This window comes from Peromyscus eremicus, chromosome 19 (genome assembly GCF_949786415.1).
Source record: "Peromyscus eremicus chromosome 19, PerEre_H2_v1, whole genome shotgun sequence".
Classification (NCBI taxonomy): Eukaryota; Metazoa; Chordata; class Mammalia; order Rodentia; family Cricetidae; genus Peromyscus; species Peromyscus eremicus.
Window position 1 is genome coordinate 14,669,803 of NC_081435.1, and position 13,320 is coordinate 14,683,122.

At 41.3% G+C, this 13,320-nt stretch overlaps 1 protein-coding gene across 1 annotated transcript in view; it reads left to right on the top strand.

Annotated features, from left to right (window-relative positions):
- Positions 1-13,320, top strand: part of Fhod3 (formin homology 2 domain containing 3) — a 428,818-nt gene that overhangs the window by 339,823 nt on the left and 75,675 nt on the right. Inside the window, 1 exon segment of the mRNA XM_059246707.1 lies at positions 9,845-9,979. Within this exon segment, the coding sequence (XP_059102690.1) occupies positions 9,845-9,979 (135 nt within the window).

Genomic DNA, 13,320 nt, shown 5'->3' on the forward strand with positions numbered 1-13,320 from the left:
GTCCTGAAGCCATGCAAGGGGGACCTGGAGCCTTGACAAGAGAGGACTGGCCTCCTTTGTGCTGGAGAACTCAAAGTCTTGGACAGAAGGCTGGAAAGTCAGAGGGAAGGAGAGAACAGTCAAGACTTGCTCAGTGCCAAGGTCAGGGCCAGCAACAGCAGCCAGCAGATGGCTGAAGCCTGAGGACAGCCAGGGCCTGAAGCAATGGCCCTGTGCCTTCTCATGAGCCGGTCAGGTAATGTGAGACTCCCAGGGGGACCAACCTCCCTAGCTCCCTGCGTGGATCCTATGATTCCCTTGCATGGCCTGGGAGCTCAGAACTGCAGGGAAATGAAGTGTGCAAGTTGCTAAAGGAGACAGCAAGAGGGAGCCTGCAGCCTGCAGCCTGCAGTTCACAGCCCTCTGGACATCGGGTGTCCCCGGAGTTGCTGCATTGGTGACAGAGGACAGTAGCATGTTCTTGGAGTTAGCTCTGGGACTTGTTTATTTCATCACAGTTCTCCTGGCCATGGCCCAGGAGATGGGAAAGGTTTTTCCATTTCCTAGTTAAGGGTACCATAGCTTGGTCGATGAGTGTCCACCCAAAGACCAAGTGTTAACGGCTTGGGACTCTCGGGAGGTAGTTGGACCTTTAGGATGCAGAGCCTAAGAAAAGACCTTTAGGTCATTGGGGACATGTCCTCTAGAAGGATCCTGGATCCCTGACTTCTTCCTGGATGTGTGAAGTGAGCAGTTTGGGCCTTCCATGTGATCTTTTCATGATATCCTACTCACCTGAACTGTGAGCTAGGACAGTTTCTGCTCAGAAGTTAGTTCCCTCAGCCGTTGCATTCTTTAGTCCCTAGGTCATGCGACACTCAGTTCCACAGCTGGTGGAACCATCCCACAGTTTAGCATCATCATCCTCATTCTACGCTTTTGGGACCATATCAATCTTTCTACTGCATTTGCCACTTGTGAATTAAGTGATAATTTGAAATACCAGATACAGTGAAAACTTTGCTTGCTCTTTGTTATTATTTAATTAGAGATTACATTTTTATGTGGGAAATGTTCGCTTCTATTATAATAAGATCTTATGTCACTTGAACTAATCAAAGGATATTTTCCCAACCATTTTCACAGTAAAACTGACAAATAAAAATTCCATAGGAATTCTGTCACCTGTGTCCCAACAAAGCCATTCCCCCCACCGAGGTAATGCACATGGCCACATCTATTACCATCAGAAATGTTCTCATGCCTCTTTGTAATTATTGTCTTTCCCCATCGCTAAGCAGCCACCATCATTATGGATTCATTCGCATGTTTAAACAAGTTTTCTATTAACATGACGTTATATTCTCCTGAGGGATTAGCTGCTTTTATTTAGCAGAATTGTCTTGACAGTCATTTATTTTACTAACACACTCCCCTTCATGGCTGTGTAGTATTCCACTGTGACTGGTTGACTTAACTGTTGGTAGACACTTGGGTTGTTAGTGATTTTGACAGTGAGTGTTTCTGGGCATGCTTTTGTTTCTCTTAGGTAAATGACTGGGAGTGGAATGATTGAGCCATATAGTAGGGCATGCTTAGCTTTTTGAGAAATCACTAAACTGTTTCCGAAATGATTGTGCACTGGTGTAATTCCAGATTCACAAAGTGTCATGAAATGGATTTCTTCAGCTCTCTAGAGCTGTTCTTTGGAATACCAGCACAACTCTCCCCTAAATAGTCATTGGAATTTGCCCATGGGATATTTTCCTGTGAGTGTTGTTTTAGCTATCTTCTATAGGTTTTTGCTTATATTTACTTTTGGTTTGTTCAAAATGCTTCTTACTTATTTTTAAAAAAATTTTTCTCATCCATAGGGTATTTTAAAGTGCTTATTTTTTGAATATTTGGGTTATTTTAAAGTATTTCTTTAACTTACGGATATTTTCAGGTTTATAAACTTCCATTCTGCTACAATATTGAAGTTAATGAAATTCTGGTCAATAGCATACTTGTATCTTCTTTAACTCTTTTACATTTCATGAATCTTACCTCGTAGCTCAGGCTGTCTTCTCTCATAGAAAATTTTTTTGCGATCACTTGCAATGAATGTGTTTCCTGATGCTGGATGGAATGTCCAATAAATGTTGATTTGTGTGCTGGTATTGTTTCAATGTTCTATGTCCTTAATGATTTTTCATCTACATTTTCCATTAGTTCCTGAGAAAATGGTGACAAAATCCTATCCTATAATTATATTTACTTGTCTCTTGAATACTAATTTTCCTTCTTTATGTCAATGTTCATTTATTAGTACATAACTGTTTATAATTGCTACATCCTCCTGGTGACAGTTGCCTTTTATCATGTTGAAATGGCTTACTTTATCCCTGATAAAATATTTTAATCATGAATCTATTTGTCCATCTTTTTATTTGAACATAAACTAACTTTTATATTTAAGTAGAATTAGTGTAGGCAACTTAATGACTTTTAAAAATCTAATCTGACAATCTCTGCCTATTAAGTGGGGATGTTTAAACCATTTATATTTAATGTGATTGTTGATTAGATTGAGCTTAAGTTTGTATCATTTCTACTATATTTGTTTAATCTGTTATTTTCCCATTTAATCATCTCTGTCCATTTTTAGTGTCTATTTTTATTAGTCTGTTTCACTTCTTATCTTATTTGTAGTTAACTGTCTTGTGTTGATAATTTGGACATTTACCACGTTCATCTTAATTTGTTGTATTCATACAACCCTATGAGAATACTTTTGTTTTCATCCTTCCACCCAAGTCACCATGTATTTACTTTTCTATGTATTGTAATCCTACAGGGATTGCTGTTCTGCTTGTTGTCTTTAAAGGACATTTAAAAAACATTTGCCTATTTCTCTTTTTATTTTTTGTGTGGATCAAAGTTCTGAGGTGGAATCCTTTATCCTCTGCCAGCATTTCTTATGCTGTAAATCTAGAATTTATATTCTTCTTGTTTTATAGCTGGAAAAGTATTTTTTTCTTTGACTTTCAATATCTGTCTATATTGGTTAGGTGGGTGCATTGGTTATTTTTCTCAATGCTGTGACAAAAATAATCAACAAAAACAGCTCTAAGGAGGAAATAATTGTTTGGCTTTATGGTACATTGTAGAGGTGAAGTCATGGCAGCAAGAGCCTGAGGAATCAGAATGCAGAGAGAGATGAATGCTGGTGCTCAGCTCACTTTCTCTTCTGTGTTGAATAGGAGATATTAACCCATGGAATGGTACCACCCACAGTTAGGATGAGTCTTCCCTCTTAGACACTTTCAAATGTATGTTTCCATGGTGAATCTAATCCCTTCAAGTTGACAATGAAGATTGACAATAGAGGGAGTGATGGACACCAGAGAACAAGGCCCTCTGAATCAACTAAGCAAGACACATGTGAGCTCACCAAGACTAAAGCAACAAGCACAGGGACTGCATGTGTCCACACCAGGGCCTCTGTGTATATAGTGCAGCTATTAATTTAGTATTTTCATGGGACTCTTGACTGTGAGGACAAGTGGGTCTCTGGCTCTTGTGTCTGCTCTTGAGCCTCTTTTCCTCCTATTGGGTTGCCATGTCCAACTTTGATATGATAACTTTTGATTCATCTTATTTTGTCATATTTGGTTTTTGTCTCTTAGAAGCCTGTTCTTCTCTAATGAGAGACAGAAAAGGGGTGGATTTGGAGGGGAGGGGAGGAACTAGAGGATCTAGAGGAACTGGGAGGAGTGGAGGGAGGGGAAACTATAATCAGGATATATTGTATGAGAAAAGAACCTATTTTCAATAGAAGGAAAAAAAGGAAAGGAAAAAATTCATATATATTATGGGAGCCCAATAACTATGTACATCTCTCTGATTTTAACTAATGAGAGTTTGGAACCAAGAGACTTGATAAAAGGGCAGTGAAAACTACTGTGTCATTTCCCCCTTACCTTGTCTTAGAAGCATTTACAGAAAGCCCCATGGCATATTAAATACCAAAAATTGCTAAACAATTCTTTGTCTAAAAACATTCAATAATCTGAATATGATATAATAAAATGACTGAAATACCTAATAAAGGAAGGAATAAGACCTTCAGTTTTATAGTTGTATAGTTCTGCATGGAAAATATTCTAAATACATTAGTCCAAAGGGCAATTTATAAGGCTGATTACAAAATATTTACATTTTTGTAAATAATAACAAAAACACTGCATAAATCTACAGGCTGTTGGAAGCTGCAGTGTTAGCCCCGGGCTTCTCTGAGTTTCACTGTCAAGAGAATAGTGTGTTTGATCTTTACAAACTCCTGTAATTTCCTCAGCATATATTCAGAACTGCAATTTGGGGATAGAGAGTATCTGAGGAAGGTGGGTCTTCTTGTTAGGGTATTCCATGTATTTCCAGATAGCTATTTCAACTTGGGTTTCCATTGTTTTAAGGAATTTTCTGCTTCTACAAGCTGTGTAAACTAGATAATTCTTTTGCAAGTTAAACAAAACACATTTTTCTAGTTTAAGTAAAGTTTAAGATTCTCTCTCCCATGCCTCCCCAAAAGAATTATTGATGGAGTTCTCTGCTTTTCATCTCTTTTCTTCTGAATTTCTTCTTTTCAGTTCATCTCTTTCCCATCAATTTTTGACAATAATTTCCCATATTCACTGTTGCTCTTTGTGTAGTGGGTCTGTTTTCTCTGGTTGCTTTTTATGATTATCTTTTTGTCAATTTGAATTTGATATGTATTTAAACGATTTTCTTGATATTTCTTGTACTTAGGAGTTAATGAAATTATTGGACATGGTGGTTTATAGTTCTCATTATTTAGAAAACTTTTCAGTGTCTATTTTTTTTTAAAAAAAATTCATCTCCCCTTTCTTATGATGGCTCCAGTTCCATGTTGAATGACTTTCCCAAACTTTATTGGTATTCTGTGGATTCTTCTTTTCCTTGGTTCTTTAATGTTTTGCTTTTTAAATACTGATGTCATTGTTCAAGTCTACTACTCAGTTTTCTGCAATGCCACTTGACTCTTTTGGCTGGGCTCTTATACCTATCATGTGTGCCTCATTGGGCTTTAGTTACAATGACTATTCACATGTCTGTGTGTGTGTGTGTGTGTGTGTGTGTGTGTGTGTGTGTGTGTGTAATTTCTTTTCACACATTGGCATTTTCCATCAATATATCATAAATCTTGCCTTGTTGGGGATCCAATATTCCTTCGTTCTTGGGTTTTGTTGTGTAATCTACTTTACTGAGGTCTTGTGCTTTTAGCTTTGTTAGGTCTAGCTGTATTCAGCACAATATTTTTCCACAACTGAGCCATAATGCCTCTTAGTACTCTAATCTCTGTCTTGAATGGCTTGCTTGGCAGGGGACTATTGCATGTGGTGATGGATAAGTTTACCAAGTAGGTAAGTTTATGAAGTGAATTTTATTGTTCCTACATTTAGATTTTTATTGGAGGCCACAAAAAAAATTGCCAGAATCTTCTGATCAGAAATAGGGAAAATATTCTCCTGTCCCATCCTGTTTGGGTCAGCTTTAGAGCACATAAGTAGCATCTAAAATTAGTTGTTAAAAATAGCAGCCATGTGTTACTACCCTCTCCTCCCTGGTAATGTTGTCCATGGGTGCTCTGACAGATAATCCGGTTCCAGCTTGCTTTACTCAGGTGTTGGCAATCAGCTGGTCTCTTTGGGTTTACTGGTTATCTACATCTAGCAATTGTCTGGCCCTTGGCTGAGTGGACAGGAGACCATAGCATAAACCTGATTGTGCTGTCACCTCACTCAGGCCTGCTTACACTGTGGTGCTGGTGGGCCACCCCTGCAAGGGCAACAGAGTGGTGAGCCTCTGTGTGGAAACGTCCAAGACTTGGCCTCTACGTGATGGCTCTGTTGCTGCATTGATCAAAACAAGCCACGTGATCAGGCTGGATTCAAGGGTGGGGGGAGTGAGTTTGTGAGCCCGTAGGTGTGTAGGTGCATATGTGTGTGAGTATATATGTGGGAAGCAGAAGGCAACCTTGAATGTCATTCCTCAGGAGCTGTCCATTTTGTCTTTTTGAGACAGGGTCTCTCAGTGGCCTAGAGCTTGCAAGTTGACTGGACTGGCTGGCCAGTGAGCTGAGCCCCAGATATTTACCTCTTTCTGCTTTCTGAGGTCTGGAGTTTGAAGAACATGCCATCATGCCTGCCTTGTGTGTGTGTGTGTGGGGGGGTGGTTCTGGGGGTTGCACTTGGGTCCTCGTACTTGCAAGGAAATCATTTTACCAGTGGAACTGCCTCCCCAGCTGATCACTGCTGTGAGAGGAGAAGCTGTGCTATCTGAGCTCTGTCTCTAGAAGATACTGTGTGTCCACTCAAATTCACTGTGCAATAAACAAACAAGACTTCTCTGCTGCTCTTGAGCTTAGAGACATCCCTTGGCTCAGCAGCTGGCTGGCTAGCAGACTAAGACCATCTTGAATGGTTCTCAACTGCTTTAAAAACTGAAGCTAGCATTCATCTTTCCTGTTTGTCTCAGCTTCGCCTTCAGAAAGACTTCCAATCTCATGTTTAGTCTGTCTGCAGATTCTTAGATCAGCGCGGTGCCAACTCATCATCAAAAGGGAGAGACTGCCATTGACAGAGAGCCGTCCACCCCCACTTCAGGTCAAATCATCTATGTTGTGTTCACTCAGCCCAGGCCACCGTCTGTTCTGTCAGGAGCTAAGAGACACCTCAAACCACTCAAGGTCATGATTGGACTGGTTGTCTCAGGTTGTTGGGCAGACTCCTTTTCTACTGGGAAAGCGAGGAACTCTTAGAAAAAGAAGTGCTGACTGTTCGCACGGCGTGGAGCAAAAGGACCTGCTTGTTTCCACATCTAAGAAAATTGTTCTCACTCTCAAGTATATCATTTCAGTTCTTTCTGTAACCGATCCTTTATTGCTTGACATTAGCATAATGGAAATAATGTGGAATTCCTATGAGAAAAACAATGTCCTCCCAATTTCTCTCCCCTCTCAAACAAAAACAAATGTCTGAGGCCAAATATCAGAAAGAGAATAGAGGGAAATATTCTGTCTTGCTAATTACCATGTGGGAGATTTCTGGGTCCCTGGCAATAGTACAAATGCTCCAGGAGAAGTGCTCCAGGAATCTTCAGTAAGGGTGAAGTTCAGGAAAGCACCATCATTGCCTGGCAAGCAGGAGTATAAGTGACAGCAGCCTAGATGATGAGGGGAGCCTTTCTCTCAGCTCCGAGAATTCCCGAGAAGACCAAGGCATGAGCCATCTGATGCTTGCCTGTGTCCCTGGAAGGGATGGAGAGCTCATACAGACTCTATTGCAAAAAGAAGACATGCTTTTAGCATTTTACAGCATGGGTTGTTTTGGTGTATGGTTCATTTTTTGCTTAACTATTTAGGATTTTTTTCCCCATGTACGGTTTGAAGACCAGCTCTCGGCATTTTATTCTATGACTGACATTAGTGCCAGCACCATTTGTTGCATAGACTATCAATGTCCCCACTGATGTGTACTGACATGTTCGTTATGAACTAGTAATTGTGTATGTGTGTGTGTGAGTCTGTGTCCTAGGCAGTGACCTCCTTCCATTAGTCCATTTCAGTTGTGAATCAAGATCACAGTTATACCTGGCTGCTGTGGTTATTGAATGGATTTTGACGTTTCATGAGACAGTACTCTGCTTTGTTTTTATTCACACAACAACAACAATCTCAGATCCTCTGCAAAGATTTTCAACTCATTTGTGAAGCTCCCTGAAAAATCCTCTTGAGATGGTGATTTAGATATGTGTTAACATAAGAGAATTAAATCTTTGGCCCAATTTTATATTTTTATGTGTGAATGTGATGTTGAAAATGCAAAATTTAGGTGTGTTAAATTTTATAGTTAGTGAGTTTTTTTAATTTCAGATTTATTTCCTTACTGTTTATTTTCAACTTAACTGCATTATGACCAGGAAGGGAGATCACATGACATGGGTTCTGGTCATCCATCTATTTGTGTTTTTAGTGGTTTAATGACAGGTTTTAAATCTTTGTGTATGTAAGAAGAATGTGTTTTCTCTATGTGGAACATCAGATCAATGTATTATATAAATTTATTAATATATTAATATCCTTAATGTCTATCAATCATCATGCAAGAGATTAAAGGAATCCCTTTACTTTGTGCATTAAATTTACCTGCATATAGCATTTTAAAAATTGCAAAGTAACAGCAGCTCAGAAAATATAGAATCTATACAGCATAGTATGGACTTCTTAGGGTGAAAACTAAATAAATTCTGTCTATGGCTATATGTCCAGGGCTCATTGGGAGCTCCTGGGTGAGCCTGGGGTACAGAACTTGGTCATCTAGACAGTCCACTGTCCTCCTTCATTTCCCTACCCCCTTTGTAACTTAGACATTTACTGCTAACTTGCATTTACTAGTAGGATGGCTTAGATGAATGTGACCTGGAATCCCATCTTTCTTGGCACTAAGGAGTTCCATGCCCCTGACTGTGCAAGTATATTATCTCTGAATTTACATATGCTTTTGCCCACTCTGCATCCTTGGAGAAAGAGCCAATATATTTCAAAGGCGTTTGTATCTTATATTTGGAAGGTTTTGTTGACAAGCAAAAGCAATAGTTGTTCACGGTGTATTTTATTCCCCAGAGACCCAGGTGACTCCCCAGCTCACCCCTTTTTAAAATTCCATTTAGTTTTCCAGTTTTCTCATCTCCCATCCATCCTCTTCCTTGATATTTCTTGTGATTCCCATACCAGGGGCCCCCATTGAGGCCTCCCCTCAGTTAAGAATGGTCTAATTTTTACATGAACTCTGGCCAAGAATAAGAGCTGGCCTTTGACATGCAAAATGTCCTTGGATGAGTCTTAAAACTGAAGAAAATGTCCTTAGTTGGATTCGCTTTTTAGGCCTCTGTCATGCCTTTTCTGTCTGTCTTCCGAACACCTTGTTTTAAGATGACACCATTCTTTTGAGATACACACAGAGAAAGTAGTAAATAGTAAAATGTGCAAACAGAAAACAGTCTTAGATTGAAAATTGATTGTAGTTTTTCAAAGCTCTAGCATAAGCCAATTTTAAATATAAATATAAAGGTATCTATTGTATAAATATATGTACATATATGCAATGCCTCTGCCTGGACTTCTGTTTATAGTGATTCCCATGACTATGACTGATGACCACTTACAGGCCAAGCATGTTGCTTGGTGTTTTATATACATCTTCAGTTATACATATTATCTCAGCATGGGAGCAGTTTGCTTATCACCATTTACAGACAAGGCTTCTGAACGAGAAGGGATTGAGATCCCTACTGATTTTCTTAGCGCCACCTGGGTGCTGGTAGACCCACCATTCAAACCACACTGGGGAGTGATTCCTGCTTCTGTGCTTTTCTTTCTTCTTTTTCTCTGTGTGTGTGCTCACATGGGTGTAGTATGCATATATGTACATGCGTGTTTTCCTACATGTATCATGTATGATGTTGGTGGAAGCCCTAAGCTGATGTTGAGAAGCATCCCCCCATGGCTCTTCTACCTTTACTCATTGAGGCAGAGGATCTCAGTCAAAGCCAAAGCTTGCTGCCATGGCCAGGCTCACTAGCCAGCTTGCTCTGGGGATCCCCTGTCTCTGCTTTCCCAGATAGGAGTTTACAGGCAGGCTACCACACTGGTAACTCATCATTTACATGGGTTCTAGGCATTTGAACTCTGGTCCTCTCATTCATGAGGCAAAAGATTTAACCACTGAACCATCTCCCCAGGCCCCCGCTCCATGCTTTTATCCACAGGCCAAGCAACTAAAGCATAACGTTGTGTTTTCAGGTCATCGCCAAGCGGTCTCCTCACATCCTCCTTCAGGCAGCACCAGGAGTCCCTGGCAGCAGAGAGGGAACGGAGGCGCCAAGAGAGAGAAGAAAGGCTGCAGAGGATAGAACGGGAAGAACGAAACCGATTCAAGTAAGGGCTTGAAGACTGTTTCTAGCTGTGGTTCCGAACTTAAAGCGCAGACTTACAGGCTTCCTAAGTGGGTCAGGAGGCAACACCTTTGCTCCCAATTCTGTGCATACCTTTGAAGAGGAGTAAGACTCCCTGCAGCAGGCTGCTTGGATATGGCGTGTCCTGCCGCCTTCTAGCCATGTGGCAGGAAGCACAGACAGCCAAATGCAGTTAGGGTGCTGTGCAGCCTTGGTCACCATCAGTTAAAGTGGCTTTACCCAGGACACAGCGCCTGATTGCCTCAATGTAATTTGCCATTTCTCCCTGAAGGGCTTCATGTTTTATTCATATCCTATTAGATGCAGAAAGAAAATCTTTTCCCCCCCCCCCAACTTTCTGGTTTGTTCTTTGCTCCCTGTAGTAACTACATATTCATATATATGTGGATATATTTTATATATATGATAAAATTTATCTTGTGTGATATGTATTGATTTTTCATGTGGGTGAATTTTTGTACCAATTACTCCAAGCCTATGCCATGCTCTCTGTTCCCTCTGTGGATGTTTTCCTGGGCTGTCTCATTAAAGGTTCCATGTCCCATTGAAGGTTCCGTGTCCCATTGAAGGTTCCGTGTCCCATTGAAGGTCCATGTCTTAGCCTCTCCGTTCCCATTGAACCCAGCGTCCCCCTGCTTCCCCTTTTACCAGTTCACCTGTTGGTTGTCCTCCGGGTCCAGCTCTTTCCTCTCCCCTCCCTGGGCTCCACATGCTGTGCTTTGTAGAGTGCACAACACTGAGTCTTTCCTTACACCTTTCCTCCCTGCCCTTCTTCCCACCTCTTCTCTTCCACTCCCCCTTTCCTGCCTCTCCCCACCACACTCTGTATCTTACACCCTCATCTTCTCATTATCCCTCCCAGAGCACCACCATTTCCCCTCTTTCCATGTTTCTCCCCATCTCTGCTTCCCATTCCCTCAGTTTAGTTTCTTTGGCAGACACTCCCATGGATGATGCTCGTCACATCCTCAGAGAACATAAGGCATGATCAGTGATAACTTACAGATTCAGTGACTTCCTCAGAGGCCAAGAGGAGCATGTGTCATTGTAGAAATGACCCAAATATGAGCAGAATTGTAAAGCTGCTTAGTGACCACTTACTACTTCATGCACAGACACTCCAAGTCTCTCAGTGGAAGGCTAAGCCTGGCTTTGGTAAGAGAGGATGAATAGGTGACATGAGGTAAACCAAGATCATTTTCTGCCACACGTGTGTGGTATACTATGAGCTGTCAGAACTGTATCAAATGGTGCATGGAAACAAACCTGTCTGCACCCCTTCTGAGGTAGTTCCAGAAGTTGTTTATAAAATCCAATTTTTAAAACCCCTGGAACAAGTTAAATGCTTTCTGATTTATGGATCTTTGAAAAATCTCATATTTTACCACCAATTAGCAGCTGAAAATTTGCCTCAAAATATGTGGAAAATTCAAGGATTAAGTTATACACCAAAAGTCTTATTGAAAATCACTTAAAATTGGGTACACGAAATGCTGCCTCTAGAGAAAACAGGACCACCAGCACCAGAGAAAGCTAGGGGATAGTTCATTAAGTGCTTGCCATGAAAGTGTGAAAATCCAACTTTAACCTTCGAACCTGGGTAATAAATCTACCTGTAGTGGCATACACTTGTCATCCCAGTGCCAGGGAGGCAGAGACAGGAGGATGCCTGTGAGGAGGCTGTGTGGCCACCCATCCTGGCTTACTTAGGTAAGCTTTGAGCCTATGAGTCATTCTGTCTCAAATAGGGTAGGCCCTGGCTGAGGTGGGGCTGGAGCGATTGCTCAGTGGGTAAGAAGAATGCTTGCTATAGAACATGAGGACTTGAATTTAGATCCAGGCATCCACATGAAAAGCTAAGTCTGGAAGCATGCAGACCTGTAAAGCCTGTGCTGTGGAGGGGTTATAGGGAGCTGGGGGAAGACAAGGGCGTTAGTGGGCCTTGCTAGTCCCATCCCAGGCCTGGTTCAATGAGAGACCCTGTCTCAAAGGAATGAGGTGGAAAGTGATAAAGCAGGATCCCCAACTTTCTCCTCTGGCCTCTGCATACACAGTCACACCCACCCACAAAACCAAACAAGGTGCATAGTGATTCTGAGGAATAAATCAAGGTTGTCCTCTGAACTACACACACACACACACACACACACACACACACACACACACAGAGAGAGAGAGAGAGAGAGAGAGAGAGAGAGAGAGAGAGAGAGAGAGAGAGAGAAAGAGCGAGCTTCCTGAGCTGCAACCCATCTCTGATTTGAACATGTGTAGCTCCTAGCATAAACAGCCAGCCCAGCTCTGAGAACAGGCTAGAGAGAGGACTACCACCCAGGTCCCAGGACGGCTGCAGGGTGGTGCACAAAGCCTGACCCAACACAGTAGAAACACCAGAGAACTGAACTAATAATACTGGAGCCCATGTCAGAAGGTGCTCACAGGTGAACCCAATCTATTTGATTATCTGCAAAAACAAAACAAGAATGAGTGTCGTTTTTAGAATTTAAGTCCTCAGATTTTTGTTGTAGATTTGAGATATACAGATGCAATGCAAAACAGCCTGTCACAAAGAGCTGAGGAAATTTTAGCACAAAGAAGAAAGATGCTGAAAAGATGATAACGACTGAAGGGACACAGATGATGTCATTGTCAGGCAGATTTTAAAGTAACTATTGTGAATGTGTTCCAAGAGTAAGAGCAAACACATCTCTGCCACAAGCTATTCTTGGAAATAATTGATCTATATGACAAACTACATTAGAATTCATTCCCTATATATTACAGTGGAATGTTAGAGTAAGACTTTTTAATAGTAAGACTGAAAAAAAAAAGAGCAAGGGTAGCAGAAGTATGCCTGCAACAACTGAAAAGACAAGCCTTTGTGAAGATGTGAAGAAAAGTCGAGTAGAAATGCACATAGCTGAAACATGGAAAAAATCATGAATTCGTTGGATGAGGCAAGGCAGCAGAATTGAAATGAGAGAGGGGGGCCAGTGAGCCCACTGGAAACAAAGTGTGAGAAAAAGAAGTCTCAAAAACCCTTGGAAAAATACCCAAATCCCTATCATTTGTGTCATTGGAGTCCCAGTAAAGCAGGAAGATAGACTGAGAATGTGTTGTAACATTCAAATCCATGTTGTACACACGTTTACATGCACACAGACTGGGGACTGACTCTGACATCCGGTCTTCAGAGATGGTGCATCATCAATCACCACTAGCTTTGGCTTTCAGGTGATTATCACTTGTTATTTAAGAGTGCAGAGAGAACCAAGCAAAGCGACCCCTTGTCCACAAAGAACGCTA